The sequence below is a fragment of the Pelophylax lessonae genome, assembly GCF_965119305.1.
Source record: "Pelophylax lessonae genome assembly, chromosome: 3".
In the NCBI taxonomy this organism is placed as follows: domain Eukaryota; kingdom Metazoa; phylum Chordata; class Amphibia; order Anura; family Ranidae; genus Pelophylax; species Pelophylax lessonae.
In genome coordinates, this window is record NC_138770.1 from 330,729,908 (window position 1) to 330,750,411 (window position 20,504).

The 20,504-nt window shown below is 39.2% G+C and overlaps 2 protein-coding genes across 6 annotated transcripts in view; both read left to right on the forward strand.

The window, feature by feature from the left end:
• Nucleotides 1-1,667, forward strand: part of LRRC1 (leucine rich repeat containing 1) — a 682,152-nt gene extending 680,485 nt beyond the window's left edge. For both annotated transcript variants that reach the window (XM_082250231.1, XM_082250232.1), the window contains one exon: nucleotides 1,657-1,667. The gene's annotated coding sequence lies outside the window, so the exon portion shown is untranslated. The remainder of the gene's footprint in view (nucleotides 1-1,656) is intronic.
• Nucleotides 1,668-3,322: 1,655 nt separating this feature from the next.
• The window catches only part of MLIP (muscular LMNA interacting protein), a 444,758-nt gene continuing 427,576 nt past the window's right edge, over nucleotides 3,323-20,504 (forward strand). For 2 of the 4 annotated variants that reach the window (XM_082250228.1, XM_082250229.1), the window contains exon 1: nucleotides 3,323-3,688. In XM_082250228.1, the coding sequence (XP_082106354.1) occupies nucleotides 3,626-3,688 (63 nt within the window). In that variant the 5' untranslated portion in view covers nucleotides 3,323-3,625. The remainder of the gene's footprint in view (nucleotides 3,689-20,504) is intronic. The other 2 variants (XM_082250226.1, XM_082250227.1) reach the window with 1 other exon arrangement.

Here is a 20,504-nt window from a genome sequence, read left to right on the forward strand (position 1 = left end):
CTGCTTGTCTTCAGCAAACTGTTTGCAGGCTTTCTTGTGCATAATCTTTAGAAGAGGCTTCCTTCTGGGACGACAGCCATGCAGGTCAATTTGATGCAGTGTATGGTCTGAGCACTGACAGGCTGACCCCCCCAACCCTTCATCCTCTGCAGCAATACTGGCAGCACTCATACATCTATTTCCCAAAGACAACCTCTGGATATGACACTGAGCACATGCACTCAACTTGTTTGGTCAACCAGGGAGAGGCCTGTTCTGAAAGGAAGCTGTCCTGGTAAACCGCTGTATTGTCTTGGCCACCGTGCTGCAGCTCAGTTTCAGGGTCTTGGCAACCTTCTTATAGCCTAGGCCATCTTTATGTAGTGCAACCATTCTTTTTTTTTAGATCCTCAGAGTGCCATGAGGTGCATTGTTGAACTTCCAGTGACCAGTATGAGAGAGTGAGAGCAATAACACCACATTTAACACACCTGCTCCCCATTCACACCTAAGACCCTGTAACACTAACGAGTCACATGACACCAGGGAGGGAAAATGGCTAATTGGGCCCAATTTGGACATTTTAACTTAGGGGTGTACTCACTTTTGTTGCCAGTGGTTTAGACATTAATGGCTGTGCATTGAGGTATTTTGAGGGGACAGCAAATTTACACTGTTATACAATCTGTACACTCACTACTTTACATTGTAGCAAAGTGTCATTTCTTCAGTGTTGTCACATGAAAAGATATAATAAAATATTTACAAAAATGTGAAGAGTGTACTCACTTTTGTGAGATACTGTATGTGTTATGTTGTTGCTAGGGGAATAAACAAAACCTATGTTTGGAAAAATATGGGGCTGCCATTGCTGACGTTTTTTCTAAAAATGCTATTTGATTAACTGTTGCTAATTTCAGCACTTTCATTAGCTTGGAAAATGCATGCAAATAAAAAAATGTGATACAGAAAATCAGAGTAAAATAAGCACTGAAGCCATTGTAACATCATGGCAGCCAAGCAGCTAGGCTTTTCAAGAGAAGAAGTCAGGTCCTGTCAGGTTTAAAAAACAAATCTTAAAGTGATTGTAAAGGCTGAATGTTTTTATTACCTTAACTCTGCTTTAAGGTAAAAACCCTCCAAGATTAGCTATCCCTCCAGCATCTCTCAATACTTACCTGTGCCTGATCTTGATCCAGTGCAGCATCACTTCTCTCTCTCCTTTCTAGACATAGAGACAGCAGCCGGAGCCATTTGCTCATGCTGCTGTCAATCAAATCCAGTGAGGAGGGAGCTGGGTGGCATGGCCAAACCATGCTAAAGGTGTCTTTAGACATACACAGCCAAGCTTGGGAGCGAGCCTGAGCCTGCACCTCTTCCCCCTGAGCAAGCACTTGCTATGGGAGCAGACACTGAAGAGGAGGAACAGACAGTGCCAGCAGGAGGCCCTAGAAGAGGAAGTTCAGGGCCACCTTGTTCAATACCATTGCTCAGAGCAGGTAAGTATAACATGTTTTTTTTTCTTATTTTAATAAAAAAATACTTTAGTAACCCTTTCATGACACTTTCCCCCAATATAGTCATTCTATTTGTTTCTCCTACCTTTCTTCCATATACAGATTATGCAGGTGGGGGACACAGGCATCTGTCACTATATATTTTATTACTAACCATAAGTTATTGCACATTTTCCATAATTTTCTTTAATTTTCAACTGTACTTGCCATGCTATTAGAGCTACTTTAGGTTAATTATGTAAAATACCTAATGTTTACCCAAAGTATGCTGGTCAGATGTTCGGCAAACAGGGCGCTGTTCGCCCATCTCTAATAATTATCTATAATAAGGATTTTTTTCAGGCTTCAAGGTATGATGCGTTACCATTACAACAAATTTCAGCATTTACCAGTTGCCAATTTTGAGTCAAGATTGGCCAATGACATGGCTGATGACAAAATAGTATGCAGATTGTAGTTCCAAAGTTCAGATTGCCCTCTGATGCCTGACAGATAATGTATGTAGCAATGATCAGTCTCTGTATACTTAAAGCGGTATTAAACCCAAAATGGGTTATACTGCAGCTCAGCAATTATTAAATGTGGTGGCTGCTTCAGTTTTTTTACTAATACACTAATACCTTGAAGCCAAACTCCAGCTCACACTTTATAATCAGTTACAGCAAACCGTTTCTTTTCCCTTTTGGGATAAAGGTTTTGCATGAATAACTAAAAGGTGATAATTTGAATCAACGTCTTTGACAATGTCTATGATGACGAAACGCGTTAGACACGCATAACGAACGCAAGCACGCTGTAGCCGCGGCCATCTTGGATATCCTATGCTGTACCATACAAGTAATTTTGTGAGTACCTGTCCTATTGTTTCAATAAAACACTCTATTTGAAACATATTACACAATTGGATGCCCTTTGTTTCTCCATGAGGTCCATGCCGCCCTGTGACTGGTAGATTAACAGAGGGGAGTCCATATGCCATTTACGTATTTATATACACTCTGGTTTCTGGCTTTGGAGAATTTCTGGAGGCTGATGACCGGACTGCTGACCCCTGCTACCCATGCCTGTCTGATGATTATGAGCTGATCTTTTGTCATACATGCCTGCTTGATCATTGATTTGGTAAGAGTACCCTGGCACTCATATTGCGGTGGTGGATACTGGTTCTCAGTGGGAGCGGCTTCCTGTCATCACATTTTTTTCAATTTCAATTTTTTCTCCTTTTTTCTCTTCAGAAACTGTTTTATGATCCAAAGACTGTATTAATTTCAGTTTATTTGATCCATTCACCCATTGAAGTTGTGTCTATCATTGGATACCTCTATTTATGACTCTTGGTTCATGTATTTCATGTTTAGCATTAGCATTTCATTATTAGGCGCTGCACTTTTTCTTTATTATTGATAATTTGAATCACCCCTGCCAGTTTTAAGTGGTTTGTCTCATCCATGTAAATGGATACATTCTGCTGGAGAGCTTGAACTTGTGAAAAATGACACGCCTGCTGGCTGAATCACCAAATGAAAATTGAAGAAAAAAAAGAAAAAAAAAAGAAAATGAATACAGCCATTGCATCTAAGAATTGGTAAGCTGCAATATGATAATTGTTTGCTTTTGGGTTTAATACTGCTTTAAGAAAATAGATGGTGACATATGTCTAAAAATGTCTTAAACAAACGACCATGCCAATGCCAGCTTATCTTTACTCTGGCTCCAAAAGTAAAATACCAGTTATATTTACTTATTTATTTTTAGGTTGCATGTCTGCACTCACACCTAGCAACCTTCTAAACAACTGTACTTTGCCTAAAAGACAAATCATAAAGTATTCCTGTGATCGCTGAATAATATCACATTCTTCGAAATGCACTTTTTGAAGTTGCTTGATAGATAAGAAAGTATAGCTTTGAAAATGAGCTTGGCTTTGCATGAATTGTTATCTGAAGCCAGCTGTCTTCTTTCTCTGGAGACTGTGTACTATTTGTGTGCTTCATGGACCTATAATTGGAAAGCAGTGTTAACAAGAAGTTATCCACAGGACACGCTGGGAGAGCTGGAGTCTGAAAGGCACTGTGATAACTAAGAAGCAAGAAGATGGGTTTTTTTCACTAAGTATCTATCTATGGAGTATGGATTTAGGAAGATATAAAAGTAAAACCGTATCAAACAAGGACTTAAAAGAGCCGGTTATGGTAAGACTGACCACAATTCGTCTAGAGTTATGCACCAACTGCATAACTCATATGCATTGCCATGCTTTGTTAAGCCAAGCAGCTGCTGCTTACTGCTAGTCTTGTGTTACAAACTTGCTGTTTAGTGATTACAGCTGTACACACCTGCTTGCATACAGAGTTTCAAAAAAAAAATAGGATTATAATATATATAAATCTGTAAACTAACAGCAGAGTCAGCAACACTTTTATAGTAAATATGCTAAGGTAGAGAGGTGTCTTTGATTTTTTTAAGATAGTGAAATATCTTAAAACACACTGGGGAAGATTTACTAAAACTGGAGTGTGCAAAATCTGGTGCAGCTACTCATAGAAACCAATCAGCTTCCAGGTTTTATTTTCAAAGCTAAATTGAACAAGCTGAAATTGGAGTCTGATCGGCTACCATGCACAACTACACCAGATTCTGAGTGCTCCAGTTTTAGTAAATCTCCCCTAGTGTAATAAGCAAAAAGCAAAGACACGTTTTTGTATCCAATGTACTTTGTGCTGTTGTAATTTTGCATAGGAAATGTAGCATTTAATATGGTGAAAAATATATGATGGAAAATTGCATTGAATGCAAAACACCCAATGCAAAAAAATAAAATATGGATAATGCAACTTTTCAAAATCTAGAAACGTTCATGGAGGGTGCATTTACATGCAATACGTACACACTAGTGCAGAGATGGCGAACCTTGGCACCCCAGATGTTTTAGATTTACATTTCCCATGATGCTCATGCACTCTGCAGTGTAGTTGAGCATCATGGGAAATGTAGTTCCAAAACATCTGGGGTGCCAAGGTTCACCATCACTGCATTAGTGTGTGGTTCAATGCTTCATGGTGTGCTGCAATTCATTGTTAGCACTCATTGCAGTGCTATTTTTTGTTTCATATTCAAAATGTTGCATTTACTAAACTCCAATGGTATTGTCAGAACATGATGTACAATAAATACAACATGCCCTACTTGTCCTCAGCAAGTAGGGCATCAATTTACTCGTAACATCATCTTTCACATTTTACAAAAACATTGGGCTATCTTTACTGTTTTCTTATTTTTTTATTGAAAAAAGTGTATTTTTAACAAAAAAATTGGGTTTGTAAGACCACTGCGCAAATACAGTGTGACATGAAGTATTGAAATGATCTCCATTTTATTTTCTAGGGTCTCTGCTAAAAAATATATATATATAATGCTTGGGGGTTCTAAGTAATTTTGTAGCAAAAAATACTGATTTTAACTTGTAAATGACAAATGTCAGAAAAAGGCCTGGTCCTTAAGTGGTTAACTGATAGGGATAGAAAAGCAGATGACGATTTGACTATTTGTAATCCTACTGAATCTGGAAGTAAATTTGGAATTTAAAAATACTTTAAAGACATATTCCTAACCATGACAAAATGTGGTCATTTGCCAGAGCTCCACAAAACAACTGTAGAAGAGAATGCTTGATGACCATATATTGGAGTATGACATTTTGACAATTAAAGAGCAATTGTAATGCTAGAAAAATGAATATACTGTGAAGTTGTGGAATAGGGAAGGTAGGCAGTGTCCTTTTTTTTTGGGTTGGTTTAAAAGGAAAGGTGATATTAACTTGGCCCCTTGTACCAATTAGAAATGTTTTGGGATGATGAATGCCTAGTGAATATATCTTCACACATCACCAGATCCTTTTCTGGCTATATTGTTGGAGTAACAGGTACATCCTGCAGCCTTTAAACAACAGAATTACAAACTGTGTGTTAGTAGTTCATTGCCACCACAAGGGGGTATAGTTGAGGGACATAATATAGATTTAACCAGCCACGTTCTCTTGAACTTCTCTTCCCCATTGTGGCTGGATTTTTGGTTTGTTATGGCACACCTCTACATGGTAGAATTTGGGCCCAATGCTTGGCCGCTCAGGCATTGGAACTGCCACATGCTGCCACATCATGCTCTCCCCTTCGCTCTGCTAGTAGTAGGTTAGAAGGGGAGCTTGGCTGGGTAAAGCTGGCCATACACTCTTGGATTCCTTTATACACACAAATTAAATGAATTGAAAAAGCCCCCTCTGGTAGGACATTGTATTCTGACAATGGCATCCAATTGGCTTTCCAGTAACTGTATTATTTATGGACAACTGTCTACGTTGTATTTACATTTAGTGTGGCTTATGATGCAACTGTCTGTGTGAATATTACTTGTTTTCTTTGCTGGTTACATCACTGTCATAAAACTGAGCAGTTGTGAAAGCACTGCAGTGACAGGGAGGTCTTTCCATCAAGATGATGCCTAGGCTGTTTACTTTCATCACACAGTATGAGACATAAGTCTGGAGTAAATCCTCTCAAATTTCCATTTAGAACTGCATAATCACATTCACAAGCACTTACCTCATGTTGTTATGATGTGTTCATTTCACAACTGCAAACTGTTTTGTTGTTAGTCACAAAGAAAGTACTTTTTTCCTATGCAAATTTATCCTGAAGGTTTCTTATTTTGAATGCGAGAAATCAAGTACTATTAGTGCAATAATCTACAGGTTATCAGTAAAGTATCAATTCATGCACTCACAGTTGATGTGCAGCCAAACATCTATGTGTCCAATAGTAGATGACCACAGGTTAATAGGGAGTAGCTGGAAGTATAAAAAGACTGACATTTTATAGATGAATATATGTGGACAAGAAAAAGTAGGCTAGTGTAAGTGACAACATTACATTTACCTCCACCTCATTACAGAAACCTAATATGTTTTGTATGAGAAAATGAAAGTGCCCTGCTAAGGTTATACAATCTTGGCTTTTAGACCTTGCATTATATCTTTGAAACTTAATGCCGTGGGCCTCTTTAACAATTTAAAAAATCTAGAATGCATATTTTGTCTACAAAACAAAGAGAACGGTCTCTCATTATTGATGTATTGATTTACTAACGCCAAATAGGTTGTTCACTTTGCAAGGGATTTTCCCTTAGCTTAGTGAATGTGATGAAGCTCTGTTGGCTTTCATCATTCAATAATTTCTAAGCAAAAATACAATTTCTATTAGTTTGCTTGCACGTGATTAGGTATTCTTTGCAAAAATATTTTTCACCACATTTGTTAGGCTAACAGAAAATTGGTAAACCAACCCAATAATATCCAAGTGTGGCATCCTCCTAGGTAGGTGTTAGGATTAGTATAGGATAGTTTTTGGTTGCTCTGCTTAACAGAGAAACAGCTGTAGCCTGCTCAGTTTGCCCTAACCCCTAGACTGGCCAATATAGACAATGAGTGGAAGTGTGTGTGCCCCTGGCTGTGTGAACCTAGTTTGTGCCTGGCTGCTGGGCAAGAAGGGGAAGACCTGGGCAAACAGACCAGCGGAAAAAATCAGATAGAATAATTGTTTATGCAGTATATAATTTATAATATAATGTATACATAACAAAGCTATCATGACTAATTGTAATAACTATAATGGCTATAAGGTGAACCCTGGCTAAACCAACTTAAGTACATAAATTATACACTGTACTGTATAACATCACAGTTTAAAGCAATACATTTATATCTTGGGGTTCAAAAAATAGATTGTATTTCCTAAAGCCCAATCTATAAATACCTTACTGTCATACAAAAATTCGTTTTCATGTCACCTGTCTTGTCACACTGAAGGGGAAGTGGTGCACAAAGTGATTAATTCCCAAATGCATTCAAAGTGAAATTGCCATCAGCCACAAGCATATTGTGCAGTGCTCTCTCCAGGTCTATCACTCACAATTATTAAATGGTGTGGACATTGGGGTTGATTCACTAAAGGCAAATCACTCTGCACTACAAATGCACTGCAAGTGCACTTGGAAAAAGTACAGTCACTGTAGATTTAGGGGAAGATCTGTAATGAGGGGAAGCTCTGTTGATTTCTATCATCCAATCTTGTGCAAGCAAAAATGCTGTTTATTACTTTCCTTGCATGTCCCCCTCAAATTTACAGTGACAGCACTGGCAGTGCACTTGTGGTACACAGTGGATTTACCTTTAGTAAATCAACCCCAATGTCTCAGGACTAGCAACAGTGCAAGTCTGGGTGGGGGGGATATGTTGCAATATAACTTTGCTGCACTGTAACATCTATCCCTTTTCAAAAACAGCTTGTCAAAAATATCAGTAAAGGGTTTGTGTTGGTGGCCACAAGTATTATGGTCATTTCTGACGAACATAGCTATGGAACAGTCTCTGTAAATGCCTAGGGGCTGTCAATAAAAACCGTTACACCATGAATTCTCTAGGCTTCAAATGCTAAGAAATGCCAGTCTATTGTAGTGTATTTTTAGATTATCAAAGCTGGTCATAATTTGATTGTAGAAGACACAGGTCTGCTTTGATCATTATGTATTTGTCACATTAGGCATGCAAACAATGCTGCAATGTTGGAAACATTAAACTTTAAAGTTTTAACATATTATTGTAACATTTATTTAAAAAAGTCATAATAAAGTAAGGCTAAGGCTTTGATTTATGTGTGTAGAATTGTAAGATACCTTTGTGTGCAATGTCTAAAGCACCCGGTTTAAAATTTCTGTTGCAGCATAGTTAAAATGTCTTGGAACATTTTTGAAAGTTTGTCAACAAGATCAATGCCATGAAGCATGATCTGGCTTTAGGATCAAAATACATGCTATAATAAGCAGAAATGATACAACATTAGTACTAAAAAATTAAGTTTAACCTCTTGCCGGCCACAATGCATATTTGCAGGAAAAGTGAACTCAACGCTCCCAGTCCCCAGTCGCTATGCATATTTGTCTGCTATGGTCTGAGGTTGTGTGCATAGAGCGTGCTCACTACATGATCGCAGAACACTGATCAAGCTTTCACTAACAGATTTTTGTCATGGATTCTGGATAGGAGCCAGTGAGATGGGCTCCGGATTTGGAGACTTCTGTTAGAGCTAATTGCAATGGTCAAAACTGTGAAATAAGATTTTTCAATAAACTGGAAGTCTTTTTTTTTTCAGCTAATTTGTAATTCCAATATTACATTTAACCTTTAACATTTCAAGTTACAGTTGTAGGTATTTTACTTAAAAACTAAATTATTGTTTAAATGTAAAATGAAACTATTACTTTTAGGCATTTTTAATCTTAAACAGTACACATTTTACAAAAAAAAAAAATCCTGCAGGATTGTGATTCACAGTTCTGGTGAATTTATGTGCACATTTTAAACCATAATAAAGGGGGGGGGGGGGGTGGAGGCACGGAGCAACAATGTCAGCAATGGAAGCTTTTTTGTATTTCATTATTTTATTATGTGGCTGATTTGAAGTCTTTGGTTCTTTTTAGCTGCTGTCCTAATTATAACATTATTTTTTTTTTTGCTGCAAATGGCCTTCTGTTTCAGGGATTTTAGTTTTTTTTTTATTCTTTATTGTGGGGGGTATATTGTTTTTTATTTTATGTTGCTAGGGTCTTTATTTTAGGTTAGAGTTTACTGATGTAAGTATTCCTTGTAAAAAAGTGGGCAATTTTCAGAGTGGCATTTCTGGGTTTCCTCTCTCTATATTTTTTCTTTATGTTTATAGGACCTTTTTTTTTAGTTTGGGATCAGCTTGTTAGTTGATCATAAGTTCTTGCAGCTGTCTTTTCTTCACAGCACACCAATGCATCTTTTATAAAATGTGTGCTAAACAGTGTACACCTAAACTCTCACATCAATGATCCCCGCTCCTACCCCCGTAAAAGTTAGGCATACACCAGTTAGGCCTACTATACCTCATTGAAACTGTCCTGCTGCTGACCAATTTACACTACTAAACTGCCTTCACTTAATGATGTCACTTATTTTTGTAATAAAACACCTGCCTATATTATTTTTCTCTATTACATTATGGTCTTGTAAGGAAGCAGGAATCAGACCGAGACTGAAAATATAGTAAAATAACACCTTTAATGTAATAGTAAAAAAAAATGGTACAGAACAGTAATTGTAGTCAAAACATAAGCCAGGGGTCAGAAGCCAAAATGGGAAGTCAGATGAGCCAGTGATCAGAAAACCAGAAATCCGCGTAATCAGAGGAACAGGATCAGGAACCAGAAGGGACGTCAGCCAGGAAAAGTCTTTCACAGGCACACAGCAGAGAAAGGCCAGATATGTTGACCAGGTGAAGGCAGGAAAGGAATGAACAAGGCAGCTTAAATAGCCAGAAGGGGCTGGCTGTAGGCTACAATAGAAAGCCAAAAAGAAGGTACCTTGAAAGATCCAAATAATGTTGCCAAAACAGTATTTTATTGATAGAAAACCAGCAATTAGACATAAATTGTAAGGAAAACAACCTGCACCATACAACTGTGTATAAAAATATGTAAAAACAAGAAACACATGAAGTCTGGACTCTAAAGTGCAACATAGAACTTTCAAGTTGTCAATTGGCAATGTTCTGTATCTACTACCCCTGTAAAGATCACAGCGGAACAATAGTGATATAACTGGATAGGGCAAAATCGGCACAGAGCAAAAATACAACATTTATGTATGTTCAGACAGCTGCAGGTGGCCGTGTTCAGTATCCACTACCCCTGTGAAGATCACAGCGGATCAATAGTGGTATTGCTGGATAGGGCCAGTTCGGCACTGAGCAATAATACAACATCAATGTGAGTAATGACAGCAATGACAAAAAAGGATGGACCTAAAGAGATCACCTGAAAAGAAAAATGAGGTTAGTAAACCACGCTGATGATACAGCTGAAGGTGATGGGGAGACAAGGAATGGCTAAACAGAGCTAATTAGGCTGCATAGTCAAAGTAAATAAATCAGTCACCTAGAGAGAGACGGGAAGGCTGTAGAATGTCAGTGACCTAAAATCTGGGAAATGAAAATATGTAGCCAAGTCAAAAGACTGCATAATCCATAGCAATAAATGAGAGACACTGCGTGTTGAAGAACCTAGACGGCTGTGGGGCGATAACAGTTTTTGAAGGGGATAACAAGTTGAAAATAACCAGGCATGTGAAACACACAGCCCGCTTCAATATAGATAGAAAGTACTGTTGCAGGACAAAGCAGGCATCCACATGAGGATAGTCGCACACTTTGATAATGGGAGAAAGTGTCCACTCTATAAATATGAAGGCACAGGCAGTGATGGAAACGTTATGGCGCAGATAGTCAATCCTATTAAGCCTCTAGAGGTATGTTCATAGCACTGTCCATGATAACAGGAGGCAATATCATGCAGATGGATACTCACTGCTAGAAATCCAGAATCCAAATTGGTCTAAAAAGGACATCTAGTTGAACAGTAAGCTGATAGCTGCTCCCATACACTTCAGTGACAGCCATGGTGCAGAGCGATAGAGGAGAGCAGTGATGAATTCAGAAGCTGAATGGAAGGCACATGTGTGGAATCAACATGTGGTGAAGATGATCACCACAGTCCTGACTGTGATAGAACCTGGTTTTGCATGAAAGCAGTCCATCCTTATAACATGGCTTAAAGGATAGCCATGTAGTCTCCCTGAAGGAAAGGTGATCTCAGGGTCATCCAAGAGTCCAAGACCCCCAAAGTAAACATTTTTCCACACATTTCGCTTGCTTGTGTTGATGCAAGCTTCCTCAGCAACAGTAAGGCGCACTCAGGAGGTTCAATTTATACCCAGATTTAATTGGAACCACAAACCTCTCAATAGAGAGCACTCACATGGGAAAATCTCTTCTAAAAAGATATATACATAAATAGTTAGAACATCTTGCAAGATTTGGGTGCCAAATTAAACCGCTAATGGAAATAAAATAATGGTAATAAGTAGAGCAACCAAAGAAGGCAATATTAGTAAATAAATTGAGCTGATTACAAAAATGAAGCGAAAGGGAGACAAAGAGAGAATAAACTGTAGTGGGAAGAGCCAGACCACTTGACAGTTCTATATTGCACTTTAGAGTCTGGACTTCTTATCATGTGCTTCTTGTTTTTAAATGTTTTTATACAAATTTATATGGTGGAGGTTGTTTTCCTTACAATTTGTGTCTAATTGCTGGATTTCTATCAATAAAATACTGTTTTGGCAACATTATTTGGATCTTTCAAAGTACCTTCCTTTTTGCTTTCCTTTTGTAGCCTCCTTCTTTTTCTCATGCACATCTGGTACTTAGATCCACGCCTAAATTGACCAGTTCATGTTTTTTGATGATGCATACATGCCATCATAAACCCCTCTTCTTCACCCATGGGGTACCATGCCCCTAAAGGGTTTTAAATTCATATCAATTAATGTAGTAAAACATGTGCCTGTGCTTTTTTACTTTAGTACATTTCTGCCAATTTTCCTTCATTAAAAATGCCCTGCTGCTGGCCAAATTTACACTGCTGTATTATCTGTGGTCACATTTAGCACTTTTTTTGGGGGAGGGGGAAATGGTTACCTGGTTTTGAGCGGTACCTGCCCCCATTTCCTGTCAGATGCGCAGCGGTAATCTGAGCCAGAAGTTCACCCCCCCTTCCCCATGGCCATATGCAATACAACTCCAGGTATTTCATGTTTATCTGCCTAAAACACAGGTGCTAGTCCAGTTTGTAACCAAAGAAACTATGCAAATGATAATGAATGGCTGCACTCCAGTAAAATCAGCTTTTTTATGGTAGTATATCCACCAAAGAAAATAATATAATGAGACTGCTAATGCATTTCACACTACTAAGTGCTTACTCATAGAGTATCCAGTATATTATTCACTTACTATTTAACTACACATCCCACTTATTCATTGCAGATGACAGCAATTCAAGTATATGTGAACCCATACTTTGTAAAACAACCTATTCAGTTTAAAATGAAAATTTGAAAATGCATATATATATATATATATATATATATATACATATATATATTTATATATATATATATATATAGTATATATACAGTGATACACTATCACTATCAAATTCGAATAAATTAATGAGCAGATCTCCATCCCAGATAGCAAGCTATTGCTAGACTTGCCAGGCTTCACAAATTTGTTGCACAATTGAAGCAAGTCTGCATTGCATGACTCCAGGACAGCTTTATTTGCAAACATTCTGCATGTCTGCTGCAAGTTCTGGTTCAGTTATGTTGCACAATAGTCATCCCACCGCATGGGGTCACTGTGGCTGAATTTTTATGCTGTAGACTTGCAGAGCTCTTGCTGTAGACTCACCACTGCAACTGCACTGCAACTTTGCTCTTGCTAGAGACTTGCCCTGCAAATTTGCTACAAATTGGAGAAGTGTCAACTAGAACTTGTGCTTCAAGTGCTCTGCAAGTGTACAACTTGCTTGTGAAAATGTTCAGCAAGTTAACAGATGTACAATTCAACACTGCCACAAATTTGTGGCAAGTTATCTTTGCTATCTGGGATATTACTGAATCTTTATTTCTTACCATTTTAGCTCTAAACATACTTATTTCTTCTCAGTCAGACAGCTATTTATACAGGAAGAATTGAAGCGAGCTAAGAGGATCAGCAAGCCACAAAAAAGATGCAGAGCCTGCATATGCCATTAATAAATATGACCTCCTCTTTTTATGTATAAAAAAATCTACATAAAGCCAATGTCTTGGAAGCATTCACATAAATTGTTACACTGAATTTAACTGAGCTAATGTCTTTGGATGTTTACACCTAAAACGTGTTTAAAAACTCTTGTTCCCCTTTTAATATAGCTAAGTAAGTGAAGAAAACACAGTAAGAATGTCGGAGATAGCAAATTTGAAAAATGTGCGTGGGCTTTAAAGGACAAAACACAGTATAGTACATTGTGCTGTATGATACTGAAAAAGCAAATACATTTTGACATGTTCACAGTATCTTAAATCTCCAGATGATAAATGATGATCTGGTGATTTTTAAATGTTTGCTGTAAGGAAAGCAATGGCAGTGTTTCCATTTATCATAGTAATTTCAAATGCAATACAATACGGACAGTGCCTTAATCAACTATGTCAGCAACCCAAATAAAAAATAACCGATGACTGCTGAGAGTCAAAAATTGTTCAGATAAGGGATATTTGGGGCATTCTATTCAATTTCTTTGACTGATTGCTTCCACTGTAGATGACGTTGTCCAGCACTATTTTGTTTTGCTAGATAAATATTCACTTATTGTGCATTATTTTAACTGATTTTTTTTTCTAACTTAACTATCAGTTCTTACCTTTAGTAATAATGAAGAAAAAAATGACAGTCAGTTTCATAAGTGAGCAAGAATCCAGCCAAAGTTTTTTGGGGAAGCAGTGTGAGGAAGGACAGCTATACCAAAACATATAAAACTGAACAGGCTAATTGCAGTACCTCATCCATAAATGAAAACAGCCAAGAAAGGAATGGGAACCTAATGGACTTTACTGGTAACAGAGAAGGACGGTGACAACAGTATAAATAAAAAATACATTTTATTACAAATCCATAAAAACTTTTTTAAAAACATGGAAAAATGCTTGGTTTGGCCAATACAAATATAAATGCTAGAGCTGCTTATATTAGCATAATGTATTGCTAGAGGTCAACGCGTTTTGCAAATATTGCTTCTTTAGTCTTTGCAGCAAAAAGTATTGGCCTATTTATAAAGAAGAAAAGCATCATAATCAATAACATGTACATGACAAGCGACAATAAGCATGGCAAAGTATTGCATCCATCGAGTACACTTACATGTCTGTACCAGAGCCCAATTATAAATGGTGATAGGATAAGGAGATAGAATTCTGTGATTAATTGCTGAGTATGTTAGTTAGCTGTCATACCATGTGGTGAAAAGTATTTCTACAATAATTAAAGAAGGCATAGCTGTGTTACACAGCTGCTTATTTGGAGCCAAAATACGTGACTCTCACATAAGTACAGTGGGTACGGAAAGTATTCAGACCCCTTTAAATTTTTCACTCTTTGTTATATTGCAGCCATTTGCTAAAATCATTTAAGTTCATTCTTCTTCCTCATGAATGTACACATAGCACCCCATACTGACAGAAAAACACAGAATTGTTGACATTGTTGCAGATTTATTAAAAAAGAAAAACTGAAATATCACATGGTCCTAAGTATTCAGACCCTTTGCTCAGTATTTAGTAGAAGCCCCCTTTTGATCTAATACAGCCAGGAGTCTTTTTGGGAAAGATGCAGCAAGTCTTTCACACCTGGATTTGGGGATCCTCTGCCATTCCTCCTTGCAGATCCTCTCCAGTTCTGTCAGGTTGGATGGTAAACGTTGGTGGACAGCCATTTTTAGGTCTCTCCAGAGATGCTCAATTGGGTTTAAGTCAGGGCTCTGGCTGGGCCATTCAAGAACAGTCACAGAGTTGTTGTGAAGCCACTCCTTCGTTATTTTAGCTGTGTGCTTAGGGTCATTGTCTTGTTGGAAGGTAAACCTTCGGCCCAGTCTGAGGTCCAGAGCACTCTGGAGAAGGTTTTTGTCCAGGATATCCCTGTACTTGGCCGCATTCATCTTTCCCTCGATTGCAACCAGTCGTCCTGTCCCTGCAGCTGAAAAACACCCCCACAGCATGATGCTGCCACCACCATGCTTCACTGTTGGGACTGTATTGGACAGGTGATGAGCAGTGCCTGGTTTTCTCCACACATACCGCTTAGAATTAAGGCCAAAAAGTTCTATTTTGGTCTCATCAGACCAGAGAATCTTATTTCTCACCATCTTGGAGTCCTTTAGGTGTTTTTTAGCAAACTCCATGCGGGCTTTCATGTGTCTTACACTGAGGAGAGGCTTCCGTCGGGCCACTCTGCCATAAAGCCCCGACTGGTGGAGGGCTGCAGTGATGGTTGACTTTCTACAACTTTCTCCCATCTCCTGACTGCATCTCTGGAGCTCAGCCACAGTGATCTTTGGGTTCTTCTTTACCTCTCTCACCAAGGCTCTTCTCCCCCGATAGCTCAGTTTGGCCAGATGGCCAGCTCTAGGAAGGGTTCTGGTCGTCCCAAACGTCTTCCATTTGAGGATTATGGAGGCCACTGTGCTCTTAGGAACCTTAAGTGCAGCAGAAATCTTTTTGTAACCTTGGCCAGATCTGTGCCTTGCCACAATTCTGTCTCTGAGCTCTTCAGGCAGTTCCTTTGACCTCATGATTCTCATTTGCTCTGACATGCATTGTGATCTGGAAAGTCTTATATAGACAGGTGTGTGGCTTTCCTAATCAAGTCCAATCAGTATAATCAAACACAGCTGGACTCAAATGAAGGTGTAGAACCATCTCAAGGATGATCAGAAGAAATGGAAAGCACCTGAGTTAAATATATGAGTGTCACAGCAAAGGGTCTGAATACTTAGGACCATGTGATATTTCAGTTTTTCTTTTTTAATAAATCTGCAACAATGTCAACAATTCTGTTTTTTTCTGTCAGTATGGGGTGCTATGTGTACATTCATGAGGAAGAAGAATGAACCTAAATGATTTTAGCAAATGGCTGCAATATAACAAAGAGTGAAAAATTTAAGGGGGTCTGAATACTTTCCGTACCCACTGTATATCTCTTGCTAATTTGCGGTTTCCCTGAAAAAACATAAAAAAAAGAGACAGTCTCTTGTCAGGTCTAGATTCCCACTGTATATAATTGACAGTAGCCTGGTCTAAGAAAACAATAGTAAATAACTGCTCAGATTGATAACACTCTGAATAAAATCTTCAAATAAACCCTTGAGCGGTTATTTATATTAGAACAGCAAGCAAAAGACACTTACCCACGCTAATACATATATTATGCGTCAGATGGTACAAAAAGACCCATCCGTAGAGTGCACTACCCAGCAACAGGAAGCCATCTAAGAATATCAATAAGAACAGAATTTCAGACCCCCCCCCAAACAAAACAGGGAGCATACAATGTGGAACCATCAACATCTACCTCTCCATACAGCCTTAGACCAGTATTGCGAGGGCACATTGCACATCGCACATTGCTGCACAGCTCTGATGCACTTCCTTTTCTCCACACCAGGTGGCTCTGTTTTCCCACCTGAAAGGTCCCTTTTTATTATGTTGTCTGGCAACACCCTGCAGCCTGCCCGAGCACACTGTTTTCATTGCCCACGTGCCATAGCGTGCATGTCATTGGAGACTGTGCTACAAGCCTCCATGTTGCTAGGCTACATCTATACACTATGCCTAGGGACCGTACGGCCCACAGCTCGGTTTATATTACTAAGTTTTTGAACACAACAACCTTTTGAGCTTTATTTAGTGACCACTATTCTCCTGCATACATGGGATTTCCTCATTAAAAACTGGATTGATAATTCTCAGATGATCCATACTTTATGTATATTAGGTAAATCATAGATTTATACTTGGCATATGGGCGGACCTATGATGTTATTTGATTCTAGGGGCAGGAGCTTGATCATTGATTGTGGATTGTCTGTTAAATAATTGTTGATTTGCACTACAGATTGTCACTTGCCTGATGAAGGGGCCCTGCGTGGCTCCGAAATGTTGCTACATATTTATCATGTGACCCCGGAATAAAGCTTTGGACCCTTTCAAGGAATTCTTTGTGTGCTGATGACATTTCTTCACTTTGAGTATCCACGGTTTCCAACCTATGGTCATTACAGCACCCAGCATTACTGAACAGCCGGGTTATCTTGAATGTGTGCATGGGGATTATTGTGTTTGTTATATAGATGAAGGAAATCCTCAGCTGTTTGTTTACAAACATAATTCATGTGGCTGAAGTTGTCATTTGTCAATTTTAAATGTATGTATCAGTTTTTCAGTAGTAGGTTATATACCTGTTAACCAAATTGTGCTGTAGTGAATGACAACACAGAGGGGGTGGTGGACGGTGCACAGCAGGCTCCCTACCCATAAATGCTGGATCACATACATCTACGTGATCCAGCACAGTAGGGAATCCCTGCCACAGTAAAAAGGTGGTCGGCAGTCCGCAAGTGGCTAAAGCCACTGTTCCCTACCAAACTAAATTTAAAAAAAGAAACATATGCTTTAAAAAAGTTGGGGGTCCATAAATTATTTTAAGAAGTATCCAACTGCAAAATTACATAAGGTGTAACCTTTCCAGTGGCATCCAGGGAAACAGGGAGCTTGGAGCACTTGTTACAAACATTACAAGCAATATGCTGAGAGTTTGGCTGGCTTAAAACAGGTTTGATCTCCACCCAGAGACTGACTACCTCAATCACCTTGCAGGTGGACAGGCAGACAGGGGAATGCATCTCAGCCAAAACCAGGATGTTGGAATGGGACCAGCAGCTGTCATGGAACAGGGGTGTTACATGCTACTGACAGCAGTATTTCTAAAGGCTGTAGTACTTGTGAAAATAATAGAAGCAACAGGGAGAAACCCTGTAGAGTACCTCTTGTAGATGTGCAGAGATTTTGCTAACAATACTCGCGCAAATGGCATAAAATAAAAAATTTAGACCCAGGTACAGAATTTAGGGCCTACACCAAAGCAGTAGAGTACAGTATCTCTCAGGAAAAGGACCATTTGACATTGTCAAATGCCCTAATGGTGTCCAATGAAGATAAAGAAGCTGAGGGTAAAGGTGATGAACTGGACAAGCATGTCTCCAGACCTAAACGCTATTGAGCATCAGTGGGGCATCCTCAAACGGAAGGAAGAGGAGTGCAAGGTCTCTAACATCCACCAGCTCTGTGATGTCATCATGGAGGAGTGGAAGAGGACTCCAGTGGCAACCTGTGAAGCTCTGGTGAACTCCATGCCCAAAAGGGTTAGGGCAGTGCTGGAAAAATAATGATGGCCACAATTGGCCTGCCAACTCTCCTGACCTAAACCCCATAGAGAATCTATGGGATGTTGTGAAGAGAAAGTTGAGACGCAAGACCCAACACTCTGGATGAGCTCAAGGCCCCTATCGAAGCATCCTGGGCCTCCATAACACCTCAGCAGTGCCACAGGCTGATTGCCTCCATGCCACGCCGCATTGAAGCAGTCATTTCTGCAAAAGGATTCCCGATCAAGTATTGAGTGCATAACTGAACATAATTATTTGAAGGTTGACTTTTTTTGTATTAAAAACACTTTTTTTTTTATTGGTCGGATGAAATATGCTAATTTTTTGAGATAGGAATTTTGGTTTTTCATGAGCTGTATGCCATAATCATAAAGATTAAAACAATAAAAGGCTTGCACTACTTCAGTTGTGTGTAATGAATCTAAAATATATGAAAGTCTAATGTTTATCAGTACATTACAGAAAATAATGAATTTTATCACAATATGCTAATTTTTTGAGAGGGACCTGTATATGTAGCAGTTTTTCCAGGCATTGGGTCTGATGTGGGTCTGCCTTTGTTACCGGTGACACCTTCAGCCCATGTAAGCTGAATACCCAAGTGTGAGATTGGAGACAATGACCATTCCGGCATCTTTGGTTTGTTTTGTTTATTTGATAATGGGGATGGGAGAAGGGAATGAGTGGGATACTCCTCTGGCTCAACTAGGTACAACTGGGACACTTTGCAGAAAAATGCCTGTTAGCGCTGTCTTGACGCCAGCTGGATGCCAACCAACGCTTACTGGCACTTAGAAAATACTGACTTGCTGAACTATGCTTGAACTTGACTTTTGACACTCTGGTTAGCTCAAAAAGTCCTGGACTGTACTGAGACTTGACTCTTGACACTCTGATTAGCTCAAAAGTCCTGTAAACAGTTCCCTCCAGCCCTTCACTGACTGAGGTAGCTCTTTGTAACTGCTTGTGCTTGCTGCAACTCTCAACACTGTACACTGCACACTGTAAACTTTAACTCTTCGGGGCCCAAACGCTGGTGCCCCTTTACACTTCAGGGTCCTCTCACTAGATACCCCCTCTGAACTTTAGGGTCCTCCCACTAGGCACCCCCTGTACACTTCAGGGTCAACACTGGCACCCCCTTTACCGCTAGCTGGCTCCTGGATCCCTTGGACCTTCACCGGAGTGGTCCCCTCTGCTAGGCAGACCCCCAGGGGCAGTTTACAGTACTCACAAACTGGGAATGTTTTCCTGAAACTGGACCTCCTCTACTCCGCTGGTCGTTGGCACACCGGATCTTCTCTGCAGCTCAGCTCACTCCATCCCCTCAGGCAAGCAGCCCAGGACACCTGATCCTGCTGACAGGAGGAGAGACAGCCATACTCTCCCTACTGGGATTCTGCTTCCCGCCAAAGATGCTGCGTCATGCGCTCCCCTCAAACTTATACCCACTCCCAGAATCCTGTGTGGCAGAATCTGCCTTTCTGGGGTAGATACAGGCCTGAATGTGCCATTGATTGGGTGTCCTCCACTGCCCAATGAGAGCTCTCTTGGAGCCAATGGGGAGACTCCCCAGTCTCAATGGCCACACCTGGAAGACATGACAGCCCAGCTGAAAATCATGGCCCTGCTGTTAGGCAGCTAAGGCCCACTATACTTTGCCTAGCACCTACCTTGTAGGGTGCTACATATATATATATATATATATATATATATATATATATATATATATATATATATAGTTAAAAAAGTTAAAGTTCATTTAAGTTAAAATCTTATATAGTTAAAAAAGTTAAAGTTCATTTAAGTTAAAATCTTAATTTGCTGTTGAATTGTAAAATAAGCAGAAAAAGGACTAATTCATCTAGATGTAACATTTGTTTGTCTGATTTTAAACCAATTTAATTTTGTTCCTATCCCATATTTGCTACGCTTTTTCTTATCTAATGAAGCCATTTTGTTTACCTATAGTAATGCCAACACCAGTTAGGACATTAGTATGGAGGAAGGTAGAAATAGTGTCCTTGTAGAAAAACAACTATCATATTTCAA